Source organism: Mastigoproctus giganteus, chromosome 1 (genome assembly GCF_048544385.1).
Source record: "Mastigoproctus giganteus isolate SK-2022 chromosome 1, ASM4854438v1, whole genome shotgun sequence".
Lineage (NCBI taxonomy): Eukaryota > Metazoa > Arthropoda > Arachnida > Uropygi > Thelyphonidae > Mastigoproctus > Mastigoproctus giganteus.
In genome coordinates, this window is record NC_143575.1 from 70,996,331 (window position 1) to 71,021,406 (window position 25,076).

The 25,076-nt window shown below is 38.0% G+C and overlaps 1 protein-coding gene across 2 annotated transcripts in view; it reads left to right on the forward strand.

Annotated features, from left to right (window-relative positions):
• The first annotated feature begins 14,359 nt into the window (after positions 1-14,359).
• Positions 14,360-25,076, forward strand: part of LOC150090881 (MICOS complex subunit MIC13-like) — a 28,402-nt gene continuing 17,685 nt past the window's right edge. Inside the window, exons 1-2 of one of the 2 annotated variants that reach the window (XM_090380495.1) lie at positions 14,360-14,498; positions 24,656-24,794. In XM_090380495.1, the coding sequence (XP_090236621.1) occupies positions 14,485-14,498; positions 24,656-24,794 (153 nt within the window). In that variant the 5' untranslated portion in view covers positions 14,360-14,484. Of the gene's footprint in view, positions 14,499-21,539; positions 21,594-24,655; positions 24,795-25,076 lie in introns of those variants that run through there. The other variant, XM_090380490.1, reaches the window with a different exon arrangement.

Here is a 25,076-nt window from a genome sequence, read left to right on the forward strand (position 1 = left end):
CTGCATATCTCCCTGGCATGCAGCCAGGACTGCTCCCCCAAATGAAGAGGAATAGTAAGGCCCGGGATGCAGTGTAGAGAGAGAGAGAGAAAATGGAATTGAATAAGTGGAAATAATGAATGGAAGCATGGGGTGAGTGAGACAGGACACAAATTTTAATTCTTATTAAGTTGTATTAATACTAACGCTTATTTTAGCTGTTCTTAAATGTAAATTATTTTATTTAAGTTAATCCTAAAGTATTTTATTTTAAATTCATTACACACCATTGATTTCCCCCCGTGTGAGAAAGAGGATTGATGCATGAAAAGAAAACATAGTTTAACAAAAAATAAAAAAAAGGAAACATAATTTAACAAAAAAAATTAATATAGCATAAAATGTAAGAAAAAAGCATAAAATAGGAATAAATGTAGTGTGTGAAATGCGCTTCAATAGTTTTTGAAGCACCTGTACATAGAACGCAGCATTGACTCTACCCTTCAGGTACAGATTCCTTGTGAATCACATCCAATTTGTCGAAATACTTGATCAGCATCGTATTGATCTTGTACTTCTGTAAATTAAACCTTTTGGGCGTTAGTGATGATTTTGAATTCCACTGCGTGCTCTGATGATTTGTCTCTCGGTCGTATTGAGACACAGAAATACTTCTCAATCTAATCACAAATTAGGATTGTCTTGACAAGTCTGAACGAAGTCTTTGCATGATGATACTCTGTACGATACTCTTCTTCTTTCTGCTCATCCCCGAGGCTGTGCGGCACAAATTTTGCATAGACCTTCCTTCTCCCTAAAACTTCATGCATGATTTGACGAATCGTCTCCTTATTCATATTCACTTCATAAGTCATCATTCTGAGGATCAAACGGCGCTGTTGCCACAATTTCCCGAACTTTCGCAATCATTTCGAGAGGTTGACGGACGCCCACTTCTTGGGTCATCACGAACATCCTCACGTCCGTCTTTGATCCTCTTACGCCATTCAAACACACTGGTACGACTTAACGGGCTTGAGCTGGATATCATCATTCTTCTCTTTCTTGGTGATTCCCTTGTACTTCTCTCTCTCTCTCTCTCTCTCTCTCTCTCTCTCAGGGTAACTTGGAAATTTTTTTTTTAGCTGGTGCAGCATAAGCCTCAGGCTTCCTTGCACTATATGGCTAGTAATCATAACAATAATAATAGTAACCAGTTGACCAAAGAAAGTGCGAAGAAAAAAAGTTCCTACAAGTACGAACCCCAGACAGTACTAGAGACCCGAACCCACAAGATGTACTGGGATAGCGCCATAATAACGGATAAGACAATCCTGCACAACAGACCGGACATAACACTTGTGGACAAGATGGAAAAGGCATATGCAAGAAGTATCGCCCATCCCGATCATCGTGTCAACCACCGGTTTGGTGCCAAAGACTCTACATAGCAGCCTAGCAACAATAGGTCTCCCAGAGAACACCTACAAGGAACTCCAGAAAGTCCCAATCCTGAACACCTGTAGGATAGTCAGAGATTTCCTCGACCAACAGTAACACCAGACATTACAACCACCCTGTGTACTTGGTAGCAGTACCCCTCACGGAGTGGAATTCCCCACTCCGTGAGGGGTACTGGAGAAATAATATAAGAGAGAAATAATATAAGAGCAACAATAATAATAATAATAATAATAATAATAATAATAATAATAATAATAATAATAATAAACAGTTTTTAATTCATACGTTTCGGTTGCAAATCTTTCCAATTTACAGAAATTTGGTAATCGTTCATCGCACCATTGCAAAATCGTGAAACGGAACGTTAATTCTACTAACGAAACTGGTTGTTACTTGCAACCAGTTAGACTACTGGACAATCTGTACCACCATTTGTTTGAGGAAGTTTGAACTACAACATACCACTTCCGTTTATTTTGAAATTCATCGAACATGACCACAACAGCACCAGTCCGGGAACTTTATTGCCACACCTCGTACATATATTTTAAATATAAATGAAAAATATGCCAGTCTTATGGCAAGCCAAATAAGTGACGAATAGAAAGAAAACCAGTATGTAACACAGCAACAAAGAAAATGGGAAGGGGGTGATAAAGGGTATTGCAGAAGGAATTACGCGCTTAATATAATTTAGATGAAACGCTAATTAATGAAAATAGCAAATAATATAAATTTACAAAAATGGCAATTAATTCACATTTAGCGGAACCCACTCGACGTTAACTGGTCCAAATTACAGAAAATATCACTATACCACGTGAACAACAGGGTCAAACAACAAAGTAACTTAAATAAAACTAAAACTAACCAAAGTAACTTAAATAAAACTAAAACTAACCAAAGTAACTAAAGTAACTTAAATAAAACCAAAGTAACTTAAATAAAACTAAAAAGTAACCAAAGTTTGGACAGTTTTAGAACAGACCTCGCGTATGTAGTATACAACCTTTTTCTTAAAAGTTCCAGAACTGATTTTTTTTTTTAAATCGCACACTTCAAGGCACATTTTTTGACCTTTATACCAGTTATGAGAAGTTTATTTCTGTTATTTCTCGCAATATCCGACAACTTGTTCTACCACATTGTAAACGCACTCCAAAATTTCCAAATAAAGCATATCAGGCACAGGTGTAGTTTGATTACGAAGTCATTCTATAATGGTCTTATAATAAGCAACTCACTTCTCACCCATGATATTTATAGTGCACAATTCACTTTAAATATAAAAAAAAGACTATTTTTTACATAAGCTTCTTATTATAAAGGTCTTATTGTAGTTTTTGCCCTTTCGGTATTAATGCGACATAAGCTGGCCTTTTTTTTCGAGCATCTGCCTACTGATATTGTCTTGCTTTTGGTAGTGTTTTTAACACACCCGCCCCTTAGACAATACAGCTGCTACGTTGTGTCATGAAACCCAGATATTCGTTAATCTGCGTTTACGACCAACGACGCTACTATAATATCCTCCGACTAGCTGACCATGGGGCACAAATGTATCGTAGGCTCACCTTTGTTCAGGTAAGTAGGCATCACAGAAACCCAATTTGTCACTTTGCTAAACCCTGCTGACACCGGATATTAACTGGAGGTGCCAGCTTAGTTATTACGTCACGTCCGGGACCTTTTGTTGCTAAAGCGTTAATGTTACCATTGAGCATGAGCAGCTCAGGGAGTCAGTAAATTACTAACGGGGCAAAGTAGTGAGTCCAGGTCTCCAATTTGTTCTCCCTGTAGTCTGAGGGATTTGCAATTGACACGGACCTCCTAGGGAGAGCTCAGGCTATTTGCCACACGACTACATTCTGCTGCAAATCTATCAGAAGCGGAAACCCCAGGTACGGATGGTTTTTTTTTTTTTTTTTTTTTCCTCGTTCAGATATCTCGTCGGACAGGATTTATACATCTTAGGAAAATCCCAATAAAGCTGCGTCGCTCAACAAACATCATTCATGCGAATGATACCGTGACAACCTTGCTTCGCCACATCCCGAGATTTTCCATTTATTTTATTCAATCATTAAAGGTTATATAATGTATGTTTTCGCATTCAAAATGTTACATAAGGCCGTTTTGTATTGTCATTCTCGCATCAACAGATTCTCAAGTCACCATGCTAACCCAGTGAACGTTGTGATAAGTTATGTACATTATGCGCTAAATCAAATATTTTGCGCGCATCGTGGAAAATTGAAAAAGGGGAATGTTTATTACGTAATTTTGTTATATGCATAATGAAGTAGGAAACTCCGTTATGTGATTTGCTTCCTTTGAAGCAATTTTGTAATATCCATAGATAGAAGTGTTTTTTAAAAACGTTTAAATTTGTATTCCTTTGTATTATGTGTATACGTGTACATTATAATATTTCATTTTTACGTTTTATGTAGACAAGTATGCATGAAAATGGATTTCAAATTCCCTGGTTGCGTATCAGATCGGAAGAGAATTATAAATTGGCCATATAGATGAGACATGCATGCTTTCTTGTCACGAATAGTTCTTTGGGTTTTAGAAACAGCTAAACAAGAATTGAGATAATTATGTATTATTATTATTTATTTCTTCACCTTATGGGTTTTTTCCATCCCACGACTGATAAAATGTGTTTAGGGTCTAACGAAGTGGTTTCCAACCTTTTTTTTTAATAATGGCACCCCTAAGTAATTTATTTTATTTTGCGGCACCCCTACTCAATTTTCTCAATATATATAATATTAAAAAAATATATATATATATGTTATTTATTACAATAATATAATTATAAAAATTACATTTCATAATACAAATTATATATATATAGTATATAATTTTATTCTTTGTATAGAGGTACTAAGTAAACATCAATTATAGATCACCACAAAATTAAAAAGATACTGTACATCTTTTTATAATGAAATAAACATATAAATTAAAAAATAATAATAAGTTTAAGTAACTTAAACCCAAATTACGTGGCACCCCTGGAATGTTGTTGCGGCGCTCTAAGGTGCCGCGGCATCCCTGTTGAAAATCACTGGTCTAACGGCACCAGTGTGTTCCCCCATCTGCGCTTTGTATGCATTGTTTGTGTGACACAGTACTCTGTGAAAGGCCAGATGTTTCAGGGTGTATGTGGAGTGGGAAACGTGTAGTGTTGTGTATCGTTGTTCTTCTGACCTTTTAGCCGTTGGGCACCTTTTGGGACCTACCGTTACTAAACTTTGCCATGGGGAGGCAGGTCAGGCACCCAGTAGATTTTATTTGTACTCTGGCAGGCCCTGCCATCTAATTTCCGGAGATTTCAGTGGCAAAGGTTTATTATGTTTAAAAAAAAAAACTTTGGGGAACGCTAGAAAGTAGGATAGGCCGAAATAGGTTTATATGTGCGATTTAATTTTGGCATTCGCTTAAATTTAGCTATTCGTGTGGGATGTACTCGATCTAATTCTGCTACAGTAGGGGAGGAAGACTGAAGGCTGGGAGGTACAGGTAGAGATGGAGACGATAGAGTAGATGTCCCCAAGGAGGTCAGTAGGTGTGAGCCCCACCAGGCAAAGCATGGGGGCGGCAGGGTGGGGAGAAGAAAGAAAACGTTTTCTCCCCCCTGCCAGGAATGTGGAGTTAAAGAGAACTGGACAGGGAGGGGTGCCTGTTTCAGATCGCCATATGGGTTTTCTTTAGTAGGCAGCATTTCAAGAACATCTTCATTATGGGACGCGGTTCCACCTTATATTGAATTCATATTTGTTGTCTCGTTCAGGTTTTCACAATGCAGTGATAGGTATGTCCAATTTCGGTGTCCACTAGTGGAGATCCCTGTTGGATCCTCGGTCGCATCTATCAATGAAGGGTTCCGTTCTATTGGGATCCTCAAGGTGAAGTCAGATTTGTGGTCTATGTCGTAGGTGAGTTTTGTGCCCTGGATTTATCCACTTTAGGTGTCGAGTTCGAAGGTCAGTGTCCAGTGAGTCATTTGCAATTCAGTTCCAACGATTTTGTAGATTCAATGGTCAGAGTCCATTGCGGTTAGGGTTGTGGTGATGATGCCATGTCTGGTGAGAATGTAGTTCTCTAGCAAGATCCTTCGCAACTTTGGGAGGATCTGTAGTTTGTCCAGAGTATAGAATTGTCACTGCCCAGCAGAGGTCTCTAGGAAGTGGTTCCACTATGGTTGCGGGAAGGTTCGGCATCTTTCAAACAGTTCCTAGGCAAAGCGTGCCAGAGCCCTGTAGCCTTCCTCATTAGGTATACTGTGCTTAGGGTCTAATGGCACCAGGGGTTTCCCTCATTTCCGCGTAGCATACATTGTCGTGTAATACAGAACGTAGAGTGTAGTGTAGAGGCCAGAAACGTAGAGTGTAGTGTTGTGTACCCTTGTTCATCTGACCTTTTAGCCGTTGGACCCCTGGTGGGGCTCACCGTTTGCCACACTATGCCCCGGGGGGGAAGGTCAAGTACCCAGTAATTTTTTATGGTACTCTGGCAGGTCCTGCCACTTATTTTCTTGAGATTTCAGTGGCTAGGACCTTAAAAAAAAAAAAAAAAAAAAAGGAAACACTAGGATTGAATTTGGCTGAAAGGAATATATATACGTAAGTTGTGATTTAGATTAAAATTTTTGACATGGGTTGGACGCTAGTTGTGAAGATAGAGCGGGAGGGTAAACTGAAGGTTGGGGGGAAAGACAGAAGTATGGGGCCAATAGAGAAGAAAACCCCAGGAGTCAGTGGGGCATGCCCATGCTCTACCAGAGGGAAAAGAAGGGGTGGCGCGGGTAAGAAGGGATAGGGAGTTAAAGTGAATCAGGTAAGAGCACCCTATTCGGACTGCCAGATAGCGTTGGCAGCGGAGCTGAAGGTCATAGCTCTTGTCCTGAGGTGTCACTGATTCCGGAACAGGTGCCACTGGTGCTTGGTGTGTGGGTGGTTGTTATGTCCAGTTACTATTACTGGTCGAGGAGCGCTGGCTATCCTATAGGTATTCAGGATCGCAGCTTTCTGGAGTTACTTGTAGGTGCTCTCTGAGAGACCTGTTGCTGCCAGGTTCTTATGTAGACTCTTTGGCACCATACCGGTAGTTATCACGGTGATCGGGATGGTTGTTACTTATTCCATATGGCATAGTTTTTTGATTGCCTGTCTAAGGTCTGTGTACTTCCTGATCTTTTCTTGGTAGGTTTCTGGGGGTTGTTGGTTTTGGGCTTCACTGTGTCACTTGGGTCGGTAGCCTTTTCCTTTTCGTCAGTGAGAGTTATGTTCGGTCTGTTGTGTAGGATCATCTTGTCTTATGACGTTGTTCCAGTACAGCTTGTGGGTAGGGGTCACTAGTACTTATTGCCTGAGGTTGTATTGTAATACGGTATACTTTCTTTGATCAACTGGTATTTCTTTGCCAACTTCTGTTGTAATATCCTGGCGATCTGATTTTGCCTATGAGTATTCTGCGTCTATATGATGTGCAGGATTGTTTCTGGGGTCAGGTGGCATCTCGGTATGTTTTATCTACCACTCCCGGTTCTTAGCGATGTATTTTGTGTAGTTCTTGGAGTTGATTGGTTGATTTTGGATGACGAGCATGAACGATTCGGTCTCGGGGAAGAGCGTCCCACTGGTGAGCCATGCCGTGGAAGCCTTCTTATCTATATAGTCTTCAGAGAAGTCATTGTAGTGTCTGCCATGGAATGCCCTCAACCATCTTTCTGTCTTTGTTTCTCCTGTCTGTGTGAGTGAAATCTCCTTGTTGTGGTTGAGCGATGTGTGCCGTTTGTCTATCTTACTTATTAGCATTAGTAGAGGCAAATGATGCAAAAAAGCAAGCTTATATAGTATCTAAAAAAAAAAAACCCTTCCCATCCATTAACTCCAAATTTTTGTCTTGTTCTGCCTTGAATTTATTTAAACTGTCAACTTCTACAACCACAGATGAAAGTTTGTTTCAGCAATCAACCACCCGCTGGCTAAAGCCAAACTTCCGCACATCTATTCTGCAACTGTTTTTTCTCAATTTGAATCTATGCCACCTGAGGTTCGTAATCTGAGCAAGCGGAAGAATCCCATCAGCATTGAGCCTGCTCAAACCATTCAGGGCCTTATACACCTCAATCAGATCACCTCCCAGGCGCCTAGTCGCCAGACACTGCAATTTGCAGAACTTTGCCTTTTTTTGTAAGGGCAACCCTTTGTTCCATTCACCAATCTCGTAAACCGAGTGGTGTATTCTGGCCGGAACACCGTAATATTATGAAACAATGGTATAATCAAATGGGAGGGAGAAATATCTATTTTACCCATTGCTACTAAAATATATATGTTGATAGTAATCTTTAAAATTAATAGATTTCTTTAAAAATTTATTCAAAAACAAAAATGTAAATTTCGCAATGAAACTTGAACGTTTCTTACTAAAGTACGATGTGTTAGATAAAGAGATCCAACGAATCAGATATACTGTGATGTATGCGAACGCTGCATTTTGATTCACTTCGAGCTGAACCCTAGAATTGGTTTTTCTATGAACCGTTAGTCTGAAGTCTGATTTAGTTACTGTACAATCGATGTGTCTGTGCGTGTAGCACAGTGGTAGCGTCATCGTCCTCCCCACACCGGGTAGAAAAGGCCCGGGTTCGATTTCCGTCGATGACGCGAGGAATTTTAGTGGGCTTTTTTTCACTCCGTGGCTGAGTTAGTCGGTCTCAATTGTAGATAGCAAGGTTTTTTTCCGCAGAAACGGGTTTTTTTCGTCCACCAAAACAAACAAATCGACCAGGGAACACGCGCTATTTACAGACAAATATGTGTTACTGTATTAAATTACGGGTAACCCTAATATAATAATAATAATAATGTATAGTCGATGTGGCGTTATCATATAGTCTTCTGGAAAACAAGCGTTCTGGCACTATTTTTTTTAGCAATATCCCTCTGCATTGCTCTTCTCTGTACTCGTTCGAGCAGCTCTACATCCTTCCTAAAATGAGGACCTGTATACGGTACTCAAGGCGTGGCCTGACCATTGCCTTATACAAGGGCATAATCACCTCCTTGTCCCTGCTAGAAAAATTTCTGTATCTTATTGTCAAGATACCATGAACTACTCTTGCAGACTGTCTGCACTGCTCAGAAAACTTCATATCTGACTGCACAATTCCCCAAGATCTTTTTTATTCTCTACCACCCTGAGTTTGGTACCACACAGTTGATACGTTCCTCTGGGGTTACTGCTACCAATATGCAGTATTTTACATTTGTCAATGTTAAACTTCATTTGCCACCTCTCAGCTCACTGTTCAACTTTTCTAGATCTTGTTGCAGTAGCATACTGTTATTAATGTCATTAACAACCCTGCCAAACTTCGTATCGTCTGCAGACTTGAACATTAAGCCTGATATACCTTCATCAATATCATTGAAAAATACACAAAACAACAATGGGCACAACAAGGACCCCTGGTGTACACCACTAATAACATTAGTCCACAAAGAGCAGTGTCCCTTGATTACCACACTCTGTCTTCTCCCACTACCACCCTTTTATCCATTGTAGCAACTTGCCCTTAACACCTTGCTCCAATTTGTACAGTAGGCTTCCATGCGCAATGCTATTAAAAGCTTTCCTGAAATCCAAGTATATGATATCAAAATTATTTTTTCATCCAGTTCCTTTGTGAACTAATTGTAGTATACAATCAAATTGGTCAGACAAGACTTCCCCTTAACAAACCCATGCTGTGTCTGAACTACAGAATCTTGTCTTTTAGGCTAGTCCTGTCTATATGATCCTGTAGTGCTTCTTTAACCAGTGCCTCCGTTAATTTCCCCGGAACAGAAGTTAAACTAACAGGTTAGTAATTACTCTTGTCACCCTTTTTTCTCCCCTTTGTGACTTGGGGGATACATTTGCAAATCGGCAGTTGGTGGGGACTTCCCCTGATTCCAAGGATGCTCTCATAATTATAGGTAATGGTTTGTTTATTTCCTTTGCCGCCTCCTTTAATCTAACTGGATAGATCCCATCCACCACAGGTGCCTTATGTTTAATTTCAATAATTTCTCTTCCACTGTGTTCTCTGTTATTAGAAAATCATTAAGTTCTATGTTAGAGTTTAATAATCTTCTGTCCTCCACTTTCCTAAAGAATTCCTCGTGTGTGAATGTAGATGCAAAATACTTATTATTTAGTTTGTCAGCTATCTGAGCTGGATCATCAACAGTCCAACTATCGATATCAGAGTAGACCAATCTGATCCATCCCCTTCCTTCTTGAGTTTATATAAGTAAACAAGTCCTTGCTGTTTTTCTTAGCACTCTTTGCCAAACATTTCTCGTAATCTGCCTTCGCTTGTCTAACCTCCTTTTTGACTTAATTACAGACTAGCTTATGTCTGCCCTAAGCTTCTCTGTCGCATAATAATTTATATACTTCCCATACATTTTTCTTCTCTGCCACTTGCCTCAATAGTTCATCTGACATCCGTTTAGGTGTAAGTCTTGAACAGTATTTCTTTGGTGGTATGAAAAGCCTAGTAGTTCCTTTTGTTACTTCCCTGAATACTTCCCATTTAGAATTTGCTGTTGGTAACATCATCAGTTGGTCTCACTACATTCAATTTAAAAACTTGAGACCTCTGTAATTACCTTTACGAAAGCAAAAGCCTTCCCCTTAAACTTGACAGATTAAGGGGAAAGTGATTCCTACAGTGATTCTTTTGGAACATGTAGAAGCCTCTAAAGCAAGATATCAAATTACAAGGCCTGCTGGTGGCAGGAGGTTTGTTGTTATTGTTGTACGGTTTTAGGAACATCAGCTAAGGCCATATTGCTCCGTGTATATTGTCGGCAAATTGGGTGTGTTCTGTGGTCAATTTTCTGTTTCCGGGACTAGAAACACAAGTTTCCGGGAGAAAAACCATGAAACCCTCGCCTGAGACCGAATAACTCAGCCACGCTGTGTAAAATCTCATAAAAATTCCTCTCGTCATCGACGGGACTTGAACTCTGGTCTTTTCCACCGGTGTGGGGAGGACGGCGATTCTCCAACTGTACTACCCACGTGGGGGAAGGGGAATCCTGATAGACTAAACCTAATACACCCATGTACTTGCTTGTTCTGTATCTTAAAAATAGGTGGTGCATGCCTTTTTACTTGTACTCCAATGCTATGGAGATTGTAAATAAATTGGATGAATTTGAAGTTCTGGACAATTCAACAAATGCAGACACTGCGGGGATATCGAAGATAGTCTCACTTATAGAGTATGCAGTATTGGAAAATGAGGAGTTCAACGGGTACAGAAAAGATAGCAGGTGGTTATGCTATTAGTTAAGAAGCACAAAAAATCGAATGTAGTGCATCTACTTGATATGCGTGGTCAGTATGACGTATGCATTAACAGTAGCTGCTGGCAGAGGTGAAAGTGATTCACCTCTGCCAGAGGAGGTGAAAATAATTCTTGCACTGCTTCTACTGGAAAGAGCAGCACCCTGGAAAACAAGATGTAGGGGATTTCAGAGACTGCTGGGAGTCAAGTAAACATCCTACTCTCGTTGTAGAAGTTGATAGCTTAAATAGATTCAAGGCAGAACTAGACAAACATTTGGAGCGAGTGGATGGGTGAAATTGGAAGGATTTTTTGTTTTTTTTATTTTGCTGATGCTATATAAGTTTTCTTTCTTGCATCATATGCCTTTACTAATGCTAATGCACTGGGAAAAAAAACTGAAGATGAGTGTTCTTGTAGTTTTAATAGCAGTGTTTTAGGAGCATCAGCGACTAAGACCATATTGCTCCGTGTATATTTTCTGTAAATTGCGGGTGTTCTGAGATCAATTTTCCGTTTTCTGGATGACAATCACGAGTTTCCGGGAGAAAAACCATGCTACAACTTTGCTACCCACGAGGGCGAGTAGGAATGTGTTACAGGCCTAATGACTGTGATGAGTAAAAAGAGCACATAGAGAGTTGGTCAGTAAATAATGGAGGGTTTTTACTTTTCAGATATTGACTAGAACTTGTGAGTTGGTCATTCATAGAGTAGCAAGACTTTCGTGGATTTATTGGGTGACTGTTGTCTACACCAGCATGTTAGAGAGACAACAAGAGACAGTAATATTCTTGATCTGATTATCAATAGCTGTTCTTCCAGCATTAAGGATCTGCAGATAAAAAAGCCACCTGGTGGCAGCGAAACAGAGTACGTATTGGTTTAGAATTTACCTAGTGTCAAAGCAAAGGAAGGGGTTTTTGCTATAGTAACCAAAGAAATGGTTATTACAGTGGGCCAACTGATACCAACAGCTGTTTATACAAAATGGAAATTTTGTAAATGGAAGGCATTCAGAGGAGTAATTGTGGAAGCTACTAAGCTTTTTATAGTAAGGAAAAGATACTGTTCAGGGCTTAGAGCTAAATGGATGTCGAATGAACCTATGAGATTCATGGCAGAGAAGAAAAATTGCATGGGATAAATATAAATTATCAGGTGACCCAGAAGCCTAGAGTAGATATAAAAGATCCTGTAATCAAGTCACAAAAGAGGTTAGCCAAGCTAAGGCAGATTACAGGAAGTCTCTGGCAATGAATGAGAAACGCAGCAAAGACTTCTTTACTTATGTAAACACTAGAAGGAATGGGGTGAATCACATTGGTTACTTAGATATGAATACTTAGTTTAACTATTGACGATTGTGCTCAGTCGTCACTCGTTACCGAAACTCTTTGGCATTTCTTCCTTTTAGACTACATTCTGCTTTCGACTTCCACTCATTGTATATTTTTGATTTTGAGATCGATGCTTTCGTCACACCAATGACTTCTATTATTTTCACAGTTGTGACTCCTGCTAAACGTGCCACAACGATAACACTTTTCTGAAATTCGGAAAGATCACCTGTCTTCCGGATGACCGGATTGACCAAGAATCTCCAAGAAATCATACAGTATTATATCAAAAAAGAACTTGTAATCATGCCATGTGGTAACTTACGTTTGCATATATCGTACGTATAATGCTTGTTGACACGTTCTCATTTTTTTGCCAGTACTTCTACAGACACATACACTAAATGGATTAGAGCGACAAGCTTTGGTGCCATTAAAATCAGGAACAAATATATGCATATACAAGTTATGTAGCTGTATAGAACATGTTATTTAGGAGGTTCCAATGATATTCACCAAACCAGGTTGAGTGCTGTGTTAATTTTATTATATTTTAACAAGGCTCATCTAAGCGGGTGCTTTAGAAAACAATGCAATGAACTTACAGCTATTATATGATTTTTTTTTAAATTAAAAATATCCGTGAAATTAGCGTTTCGAGAATCATTATATTAAATTTTTCCACCAATTTCCTCTGTAGGAACCCGTGAATAAAATAAATGAATAAAATTTTATTCATTTATTTTATGAATATTTTTTAGGGTACACAAATTTTGTAAATGCTGCGCTAGTTATTATAATAATTTGAAATTTGAAACCCGATTTATTAACACCTCATGGCCTTGATTACTTAGTCGATAATACTAAACAATCAAACAATCCAGCCCTAAGGTTAATAATATACAGGGTGATTCAAAGGTCTCCATACTAAAATGGTCACTTTTTTAACAACCTGTCACTTGGTTCACAAAACATGCTCTACATGGTTGCCATTCCTTTCAAAACACATTACGGATGCGTCTCCCACTCATGTTCAGCTCGAAAATGAGTGGGAGACGTCTGATGTTAACGCGATTCATCCGATGTTAACGCGATTTCGGTTGGTCAGTAACACTTCCAGTCTTTCTGAACTTCTCAATAAGTTGGTAACAGTGTCATGTGTGATATTATTATTATCGTTTCACTTATATTATTTCTCCCTGATTGGGGGATTCCACTCCGTGACGAGTACTGCTACCAAGTACACAGGGTGGTTGTAATGTCTTGTGTTACTGTTGGTCGAGGAACTCTCTGACTATCCTGCAGGTGTTCAAGATTGCGACTTTCTGGAGTTCCTTGTAGGTGTTCTCTGGGAGACCTATTGCTGCTAGGCTGCTATGTAGGGTCTTTGGCACCATACTGGTGGCCGACACGATGACCGGGATGGTCGTTACTTCTTGCATATGCCACATCTTCTTGACCTCATGTCTCAGGTTCGTGTACTTCCTAATTTTTTCCTCATAGGTTTTCTGGACATTTCTGTTTTTGGGCACCGCTATGTCAATCAGGTAGGTAGCCTTTTCCATCTTGTCCACAAGGGTTATGTCCGGTCTGTTGTGCGGGATGGTCTTATTCTTTATTATGGCGCGATCCCAGTACAGCTTGTGGGTTAGGGTCTCTAGTACTGCCTGGGGTGTGTACTTGTAGTATGGTACACTTTCTTTGGTCAACTGGTTATTATTATTATTATGATTACTAGCCATATAGTGGAAGGAAGCCTGTGGCTTATGCTGCACCAGCCAAAAAAAAAAAAAAAAAAAAATCTGAATTACCCTGAAAGAGAGGGGGGGGGGGATCGCCAAGAAAGAGAAGAATGATGATGTCCAGCTCAGAACCCTGGGTGTGCCAAGCCCATACTGACCAGATGTGAACCTCTGGGGTATGCTTGCCATGTCTCCTGTTAAATTTCATTGCACCTTGCGACAACTTCCTGATCCGTCCATGAGAATGATTTTTATACGGTCTTTAGACAAAGGCATTTTAGAAGAGTACCTAAAAACATAAAAAAATAAAATAAAATAACCATTGTTCCCTATGTATGGAGTCTTTTGAAACACTGTAGATTGACTGTTCCTTCACGGAAATAAAACATTTTTGATGCTGATAAATTAAACAGAATCCCTTGCTAATAGCCCCCTGCCGGAGTTTTTCGAGAAGTATCCGTTTTTTGAAAGTGTGTGGCCGTCGTTATTCTTCGTAGCGTAATGTTACTTGTATGATATTTATAGAATGCTTATATAATAATATTATTAATAATAATAAATAAATTGGACTTGGACATATGTTGTAGTAATTTATAAAATGGGGATGATGAAGTGAGTGCAGTTTGTTTGTTTGTTTTTTTTTTTATCTTTTTAAGACACCTGATCGGCATTCATATTGGCTTGGAGTGATGTAGTAATAAGTCTTATTTACAGAAAAACTTTTCTTTTAGAGTAATAATAAAAATAAAAGAGTTTTGCAGTCAAAAGAATTACAGCGGTTGCAATAAGGCTCAAGGGTTGAAAGATGATTTCATTTTGGCCCTGTAGGGTGTGAATTTGTAGTTTTTAACCATTTGTATTTGCTAATAATAACTTTTATGAACATTGCGATGGACTTTGTAAAGAAATTTTTAATTAATATGCTAATATATACACTTGCAAAACATAACGCTGTCTTGGTCTACTCGGGAACATGCATGTGTTACAGTGTTCGAACCAAAATATGTATTTAGAACTGGAGAAACGTATGCTACATAAATTTTATTAAAATTGAAAATGTGATTTTTATTCTTCCTTTTTTTTAACATTTTTTTCTTTAAAAAAATTTTTTTGGTGTAGTTATTTTTCTTTTAAACCTTTTCTGCTCTAGTAATTTTTATTTTAGGCCATATTTCTGCTAGTAGGACACACACACTATATATGTATATATTTATATACAGGGTGTCTCAAAAATATTGGTAAAAACGTTTAGGGGAGGTAGATAACATCTAAAGGAATGTGAATCGCATAGCCGGAAATTTCACGGGAAAGTAGTAGCAGAGGCACAAGAAGCAGAAATGACACAAGACAGTAATTAGTGGCAAACATTTATTTGACATAATATTAACAATGGAATACGAGATGGATGCATTTCATGATGTTACAACAGATGCTCGAAGGTTCCACCATGAGACACGATGCATGCGTGACACCGACGCAGCATGGATTGGCAGACACGGTCGAACACACCTGGAGTTTCTTTGACAATAGCAGCAGCACAGACGAGTATCACCACAAGATCCATTTCCGTCTCCACCAGCGATTCATACACGATAGATTTGAGGGTCCCCACAGAAAGAAATCAAGGCTCGATAAATCAGGTGAGCATTCGGGCCAGGCAACGGGTCCACCACGGCCAATCCATCGATGCCCAAAACGCCTGTTCAAATGGTCACGGACACACCTTCCATAATGGGCAGCCGCCCCATCATGTTGAAACCAAATGTTGCGTCTCACATTTGCTGGAACATCGTCAAGTAACCCTGGTAGAACTTGTTCAAGAAAGATCCGATATTTAGTGGAGTTTATGCGGGATGGTAACAGGTATGGGCCGACTAAGCAGTCACCGACCATACCTGCCCACACATTTATTACGAAGCGATGTTGTGCCGCATGGGGGCGCACACTGTGTGGGCCCTCTGCTAATCCATACACTAGATGCATGTCTGCCAGCTCACAGTTCGTATATCGATGCATGCTCTTCATGCGGTGACTACTGCTTGAATGAGTAAACCAGAAATTTTCCCTCTCGCGAACTCATGAACAGCACCATGTACCGACTTACGGTGACATTTCCAGTTATGGGTTCCTATGCGATTCACATTCCTTTAGATGTTACCTACCTCCCCTAAACGTTTGTACCGATATTTTTGAGACACCCTGTATATATAAATAGGTATTTAATTCCTTTTTTCCCTTCACCATCCTCAGTTTAATACCTCACCCTTATACCATTTGCTTGTTACAAATCTATTTTTAAAATACATTCATTTCTTATCTATACAAAATTAAATCCTACACAAAATTCCACATATTTATATTAAACATATTGATATTAACCATTTTTATTCCAACTCGATACTGATATTTACCTAAATTAATTTTTACCCCAATAAATTACACTGCGTTGGGACTACCTTGTCCATACTGTATTAGAAAGTGCTAATTTCATTTTCATTCCTTTTTGGTCTTTCACTTTTCTTCCACTACTGTGGACAAGTATAGAAATGCAGTTCCTGATACATGGTCAGTTGTAGTCCCCTGATGAAATACCTGATCATGTATCAATATTTATTTCAGCTGACATCAGATCAAGCATTTTTGCATTACCTATATTAGATCATTTACTAAAATGTTCCCCCCCTTATCTGATGAGAGCTATCTTTTATATCTTTTCATTTTATCTTTATTTTCATTTTTATTTGCATTTTATTAGTATTTTGTTGTACTAATTTTACTTTACAGTTCTCCCACTTTATATTGGCTTGGCAATTCATCCCATAATTTACTTAATTCATCACAACCTATAGGATATTAACATTCTTTCACTTTTCATTAATTTACTACTCTTCTTTTTCTACTTTCCTCAACCTTATAGTTACTGGCACCTTGTTTAACTTTCACATCCATTTATGCATACTTAATTTAATTTAATATTAATACAATTTATATATATATTTTTTTAATGGTTGCACTTCACTGATAATATGTAGTAATATGTATAGCTCACATCAGATATATCTGATAATCTTAGGGGTACCTGAGGACCTTGCTGAGTTTCCAGTGTGTACGTCGGCTGAAAAGGTCGAGAACTGCTACTGTAAGGTTTCAGGAATTTAACATTATCAACTTAGACTATATTGTGCTACATGTCTCTACAAGGCTCTGCATTCATAGGTTGATTTGCATGTTCTTGCACACTGAAAAGCCTGGAATAACTTGCAGGGGGAAAACCCTACACTCCCTGCTGAGAGCAGCTAATTTCAGCCCCAATTGAAGCCTTTAGAAATTCTTCCCATCTACAGCATAACTTGAACCCAGACTTCTCCAAACAAGTGATAATAACGTATTGTCATGGAGTGTAGGTTACTGAAACGTAAACTATGCCCTTCAAGCAGTGATGTCTAATCTACCAGTCAGTCAACATTTTTTATCAGTACTGTCCAAGTTTATGCAAACAGCAGCAATGATTCATTCCTTACTGAGTTGTCTCCATGATATTTTCCTCCATTTAATGCATGTCTTGTTTGTTGTAAAATTGTAAATTAATGTTGTTTCTTTCATAATTGTCAATTTATTGATATAGATGAACATGCAGTTGTACTCTAGATTTTATTTGCAATTCATACCATTTATCGATGAAGCATTGATAATGGTGAGATTGGGGTCAGGTCAGGGGCATGCGTGCTGTAGCATGCACTCTTTGAGTGGACCGGGGCTCAGGCTTGTGATTGCTAATTACGATTAACATTTGTATCGATTTATTTTAAACTCCACTGACTGGTGGTCATACTGGAGTATAAACAATAACTTTTTTTTTTTTAATTAATACATCGACCCCAGGGGCTCACATCTGGTGAGTATGGGCTTGGCACACCCAGGGTCCTGAGCTGGATATCATCATTGTTCTCTTTCTTGGTGATTCCCTTCACCTTCTGACTCTCTCTCTCAGGGTAACTCTGAAGTTTTTTTTTTTTCTGCTGGTGTAGCATAAGCTCTGGGCTTCCTTGCACTGTATGGCTAGTAATAATCAGTGCTTTTTTTTGTAAAAAAAAAAATAGGTGCCGGTACTCATTCTTTGCTATCAGGAAAAATTTTAAATTAAAGGATATGAAAAGTACTCAAAAAAATTTTTTTTCCTGATATTGTTACTTTAGTAGTAATGTTTTTGGTATAAGAACAACAAATTTAGTATATTAACACAGTTTATTAAGCATAAATTTATTATTCAAGTATATAAAAAAATAAGTAAAATGTGAGTAAAATAAGTAAATAAATTGGTCAAGTACCGAGTGCCGGGCACTCAGGATGAAGGGTCCATAGTCACGAATGGTTGTTAGTGTAATATCTCAAATAGAGAGTTTTACAGTAACAAAAAAGGTTTCTTTCTAGTACCCCGGCTTGGCCTAAAACTGAGGAATTAACAAAAACATTGTCTATTTGAGTTTTTCCAGTTGTTGTGAATGACAAGGGTGGGAGAAGCGACTTCGACTTCTTCCTGGAGAAGCGATTAAAGTCTTGGGGGAGAAGTGACTGGCAGGTGAGGGCCGTGCAAGATTCGCCGCCTCAACACTGGCTCCCTGAGTACCCCTTTGCCGGGACAACTCCAGCTTTGAAAATTGTTAAAAAATACTTCTTGTTGCAAAATTTATAAATGACCTTTATAGAATTATTAACTAACTGTTTAGCAACCTTTTCGTCACCAAAAGGAGAGATACTTAGTAGAAAGAAACACGCTATCGAAGTGCAATAAAAAATTGTTTTTTTAATTTTAACACAAAAAGTAAATGATAGATTTTAATCAGAATAGTTTTCCCTTGATAAGCATCGAATAACACAACTAATAGTGTAGTGTGTTCGTGTCTAACGGCACCAGGGGTTCCCCCATCTCTGCATTGCTTTCGTTGTATGTGTAACAGTTCTGTAAAGGCTAGAGATTTAAAAGTGCATGGATTTTGTAAGTGTAGTGTTGTGTATTGTTGTTGTTCTGGCCATTTAGCCGCTAGACCCCTGCTGGGGGCCCAGCGTTGTCCATTCTATGCTTCGTGTAGGCAAACCAGGTAAACTAGTATTTAGGTATTTACTCTGGCAAGGCCTGCCACATAATTTTCTGAGATTTCAGTGGCTAAGACCTTAAAAAAAATAATAAATAAAAAATAAAAAATTGGGGAAAAAAACTGGAAAAGTAAGGCCGAAAGAGGTTTATATTAATGCGGTATAATTTTAGACGTTGAATGTTGACATTGTGTGGGGTGTACGCTGACAGTTTAGGCAGAGTGGGGAGGGGAGACTGAAGACTGGGGGGAAAGACAGAAGTATGGGGATGAAAGAGAAGGCAACCTCAAAAAGTCAGTGGGACATGCCCAGGCCCCACCAGGAGAAGGGGAGGCAGGGGAGGGGAGGAGACAGAAAGCCGTGTCCCCCTGGCTTAGGGTAGGTGATTTATAAGGAACTAGGTTAGGCACCTAGTTCGAATCACTAGATGGTACTTGATGGGGTTTGAGTGTGTCAGTTTCCTTATCTTCTGCTGTGCATTAATGGAACTTCTCTCTCAGTTGAGGCTCCAGTCAGTGATTCAAAGCTGCGTCATGAGTGTGGGTGGTACTGTATAGTTTTCAAGTTTGTGTTTGTAGAAGCACCATACGTCGGGTGAACAATTCTTGAGCAAAGTGCGTGAAGGCAATGTAGTCGTTGGTGTTATTAAGGATGTGCTGTTCCCGGTCTTTGGAAGATAGTGGATTTTAGTGAAGAGAGTACATCTTAAGTCCTCGTAGAGCTCACAGTCATACATTAAGTGGCTCCAGCTTTCTGGGCTGGAGCCACTTAATGTATGACTATGCCACCACAGTGGCATAGGGCATCATCAATAATGACTAGTGGTTGTAATTTCCCTTTGATGGGCCCATGGCTGGTTAAGAAGATGTGGCATGGAGGCCAGGAGAGAACCATTTCGGCATTTCCGGATAAACCTTAGTTGGGTTGAACTTACTTGTAATCTCTCCTTCAGAGGGGTTGGTCCACCTGGATTGTCAGGTTTGTTGTAGGTAGTGGGCTAGGCGTTTTTTTCTCTGCTTTAGCTGTGTTAGCTGGGTCTGTTGTGTAATCCATGATTGATACTGTTTTGCCCTTAGAGAGGTGATATAGCAACCCACATCTGACGACCTCAAGGTCTAGGGGTAGCACATTGGCCAGCACCTGAATGGTGTGGGTGCTGACCAATCACACTGCCCTGGTGATGGTCAGTAGCATTGCTCGTATTGTTTCAGGCTTTCTGTAGTTTAAAATTATATTTTAAACCTACTCGTTGAGCTCTTTCCAACGGTGTATAATAAGCTGTATGTTGTCGATAGCATTTTTTGTCCCTCCCCCCATTTCTCAGACAAATTTTTGTCAAATCAATATGGCATTATGTTGGCACACACGATGTACAAACCTGTGCAAAATTTCAAGTCAGTAGGTTGAGTGGTTCCAGAGATACAATGCTGTGAGAGACGGGCGGACAGACAGACAACCGAGTGACATTAGAAGGGTCCTTCATTAGACTACGGACCCTAAAAATAATAAGTAAAAATAAATAACATAAGTAAAAATAATTTCATAATAAAGTTTTTTGTAGAATATTCCAAATTTTTTTTTTTTTTTTATTAAGTTCTCATCTGACACCCTATGCCAACTTCTTTTCTTCCTCTTTGTGTGTCTCTTGCTGAATGACGTTTCGAAACAGCCACGAATTGACATATTTGCTGGATCGAAGTGGGTCAGTGGTGGGCCTACAATTTTAAGAAACAGTAGTAAAGAAACTGTTTTTGTCATCAACGAATCTCTGGTTCGACTAACCATCAGATTCAGTTGTGAAAATGCTCGTTCACATTCATTTATGAAAACTCAGTGTCCATCAAATGCTTCAGTTCTTCCAAAACCATCTTTTCAATTTGGTATTCCCGAAATCCGTGAATTGTATCTCTTTCATTTAACTATAACCTAATTGACAATTTTCTAATTTATTTTCACCAAATGCCGACAGTTCATGTTTTATACCTTTGTTGTCCTCGTTTTCCTTCTCTCGTCATTGATATTGTCACTAGTTCTTTGAACTAGTTAAATTTAAGTTATAGTTAAATTTGAATTTTTTCTTTTCTATTTTTTTTTTTTTTTTTTTTTTTTTGAAACTCCAGAATGTCAGTGTCATTCGGATATTCAGGTACGTGACCATGTAAACAGAAATAGGGAAAATATACGGAAAAATGTGGATAACGCACTTCCGCAAAACAACAGATGATTATTTGTCGGTGTAAAAGAAAATCACTCTGTCCTAATTCTCGAATAGGCCACTTACAGTTGATTCACAGCAGTGTCCAACCTACGGCCTGCAAGGAAAGTGAACTAAAACAGCATTTTAAATTTTGTTAATTATCAAAAAAATTTTCTCATTAAATGTTTTGTTCAGTAAATGTAATTTTGTATTGCACTTAATAAAATTTTCAAATATTTTCAATTTTACTTTTACATGCAACGAGATATGGAAAATGTAACACACTAAAGAAATCTAACTTTGAATTTTTTTTCAATATGGCCCCTGTATAGGAAAAGTTTGGACACCACTACACTAGAAGGTGGACCAGCACGATTTCTCCATATGTGGGACACTGGTTGGATATGTTTTACCAGGTACCACTAAGTTGCAGAATGGTAATCCCTTTATCTGTCTCAATTCTTGCTTAGCAGCAGCACTACTAATTTCCTAAATTGTCTGAAGGCCAGAAATGTGAACAGTGTACCCATTTAAGTCTCCTGTTCGTTTTATGAAAATTTTGCTCAACAGAAACTATTTTAAATGTAATTTCCAAGGGGAATTTGCTATAAAAGGAGTTCGTTAAACAGAAGACCGACTGAGTAATTTAGAATTCTAAAAATGGTTATAAAGTTTTATATAGAAAATATCTTAACGATAGACAGTGAAAAATGCAAATTTAGTTAAATAACTTTTAGTTTATTTGAATAGTAGATAACATGCGAAAAAATTTACAGAATATTACAAATTTCAAAGTGTACTGCATCCAACTGTCACACGTCACTGTTAATAAAGGTGCCGTTGCATACCGTCCCAAAAAAAGCACTGGGAATAATAATAATAAAAGTTCTTGTTTGTACTCCGGCATGATCACCAGGTCATTTTATAAAAATTTTGAATACAATCATTAATCATATTTAGCAGTCGTGAGCTTGAATCACGATCTACCCAAAGAGCATATGCTACTGCACTCTTACCCCTGACTTGCATCAGGCCTAATGGCATTAAATACGAGAATTAAAAATGTTATGATCAGTTTACCCTTATAGTTTTATTCTTTGAACTGTACAGATTTCAAGGTGACACTTTAATACTGTGAAAAAAAAAAAGTGTGTGTGTGTGTTCTTTTGCTGGCCAATCCGTCAGTTAACCCACCCATTTTCAGAAATTCTGACTGCCCAATTCAGAATTTATCTTTCAGATGAGATGTCAGTTGGAAAAGTGGTTTCATATAAAAATGCTGCTAAAATGCACATATAAATACGAGAAGCAGTTGAAAAGTTTGTGGCCCGAATATCAAGGGTTTATTTGAGTAGTCTGGAAACATGTTACATTTTAACCTAGTCTCCTCTGGAGTTAATACACTTTTGCCAGTGATGTTACAATGTGTTGATTTCAGCTATGAAGAACGTTTTCTTTTGGACCTCCAGGAATGCATCTACTGCAGCAGTGATGTCACTGTCAGTGGAAAAGTGGATACCAGCCAGGTATTTTTTCAGATTACAAAATAGATAAAAGTCCGATGGTGTTAGATTTCAAAGCTCCACTCATGTAGTGCAATCATGGCAGCGTACAACTTGTGAGTAGGTGCATTATCCTGGCGGAACGAGACTCCTTACCTGAATTTTCCTCCGTGCTTGTCTCATTTTCTCGCAAATGTCTCACAAGGTCTGTGTACATGCCCCATGACTGTCTGGCATTTCTGAAGGTAATCCTTTAGCAATGCTCCATCAGCATCCCAAAAACCACAAGGAAACAACTTGACTTTCTTTGGAGGGGGAGAAGAGCTGTGTTTCTACTGTCTGGACTACTCCTTTGTCTCTGGCCCACAAAGTGATGGACCCACATCTCATGCATGGTTACTAATCTTGCAAGAAAATTTGCTAGATATGCTGTCAACAGCTTTGGAATCCATCATACTGACACCTTTTTCGTATCAAGAACTCTTATTTGTGGTACACAAGTTCAGATGCCCAAGGTGCTGGCAATGTACCAAACTGTCACTCATCACCAGATCGTGAACACTATTAACGACTTCTGGAGTAATGGATGTTGCAATCTTCCTTAGCATGGATCATCTTGCAAGATGTCCCTACCTCATTGAAATTCTGCTGTTCACTTCGTAACCATTGAATAGGAAGAGGCATCTTTCCCCTATTATAGTAACCATATCCTCATGAATTGCCTTTGGTGTTTAAACCCCTTTTTTTCCTAAATATTGGATGACTGCACAGTAACTGATTTTTTTCATCTTTCCTCTTTCACACAACTTCTTTGTTTTCTTGAAGACCTGTAATTAAAAAAAAGATATTACTAAAATTGCATGAAACTTGGCCGGTTACTATTTGAAGTGTTATACAAGTACAAAAATTTTTAACACCGTACCACTAACCTTGTATGCTGATGACATGAACTTTTCCAACCCCCCAACCTGCTATTACTAGTAGTAAGTTTGTTATTAAGAACAAAGACACAAAAAATTTAAGAGTAATTTTATTCAAAATCATTGGTTACAGGAGTTATGTTATTTGCTGAAAATGCAACATCATTAAAAATTATGTTAAATGAAGATGCTACTATAATTATAAAAAATGAAAAAAGTACCTTCAAAACATTTTGATCAATAGAATACTTTGGAATGGGTAAGGTATTGGTGAAACCTCATGTTTCAGTACTGGCAGAACACAATTTTCTAAACATTTCATTCATTCACTTTCATTACAGGAAAATTTTTGTCTTTGTAACTAGAAAAAAATAATTCAAATTAATTTCATCATAAGAATTTGTTTTTAATATAGATACATCAAATATATTATTGTTTAATTTTAAAAGTGCATTGAAATATTGAAATGTAGATAAATGCTAATTCTACTGCAACATTTTGTGAAATAGTTGGGCAATGCTCTTGGAATAACAGTTGAAAAACATTGGTGTAGATCAGGAGTGGCCAACTTAATTTGTGATGCGATCTACTTTTTTCCTTCAAAAGGTGCCACGATCTACCATCTCAAAAATTTCATTGCACAAGGTGCACAAATCGAGGGATGACTGTATATTTAAAATTCGTCGTGATTGACCAAAATTAAATCTGTGATTGACTCGTTGGCCACCCCTGGTGTAGATTATCAAACTTTTTTTTTTTTTCTTTCAAGGCACTTATACAGTCATTTGGATTTAAAAAAACTTAGTGAATATTTTTATTCATGTATGCTCTTCAGAATTTAGAATGTGCCAATGTTGAATTTTAATAAAATTTGATGTATATAATTTTTAAAATATTCATACATTAATTTTTCAAAGAGGTACATTCCAGTTTTGATTTGTTTTTATCTAAGAATACAAGTATTAACTGTATTTTCAAGATTAAATTATACATTGCAAATAATAAATTTTTTTTATTCTTTTTAAACTTAAGAACATTATTTCCTCCCCTCCCCAGGTTTGTAGCTAAAATTGGATTAGCAGCTGGTGCAGTGTACTTGTCAGTTGATCAAGGAATATGGGGTGATACAAAACAATCAGTGGTGTTTATTAAAAAGATAGAGAATATTTTTTCAATAGCACGTTTCGATAAGATGGTATGTTAAAATATACTTTTATTTTATGCATAAAGTATCATATCTTTCAGCTTGTTACTTAACTCCAGAAAATTTAATTTTATTTTCTTATAATTTTAATATATTAATTACAACTGCAATTCTTGTAGTATCACTGTTTTTCAGTAAGTATAATATTTAACTTGCAGTAAGTCTTGCACTTAGTGTCAAATCCCATGGATTAGTTATTCCATGGAAATTTGAATTACATTTCTGGGAGAAAATGAACTTGATAGGGATAAATCAGGAACTGGCAGAATAAAA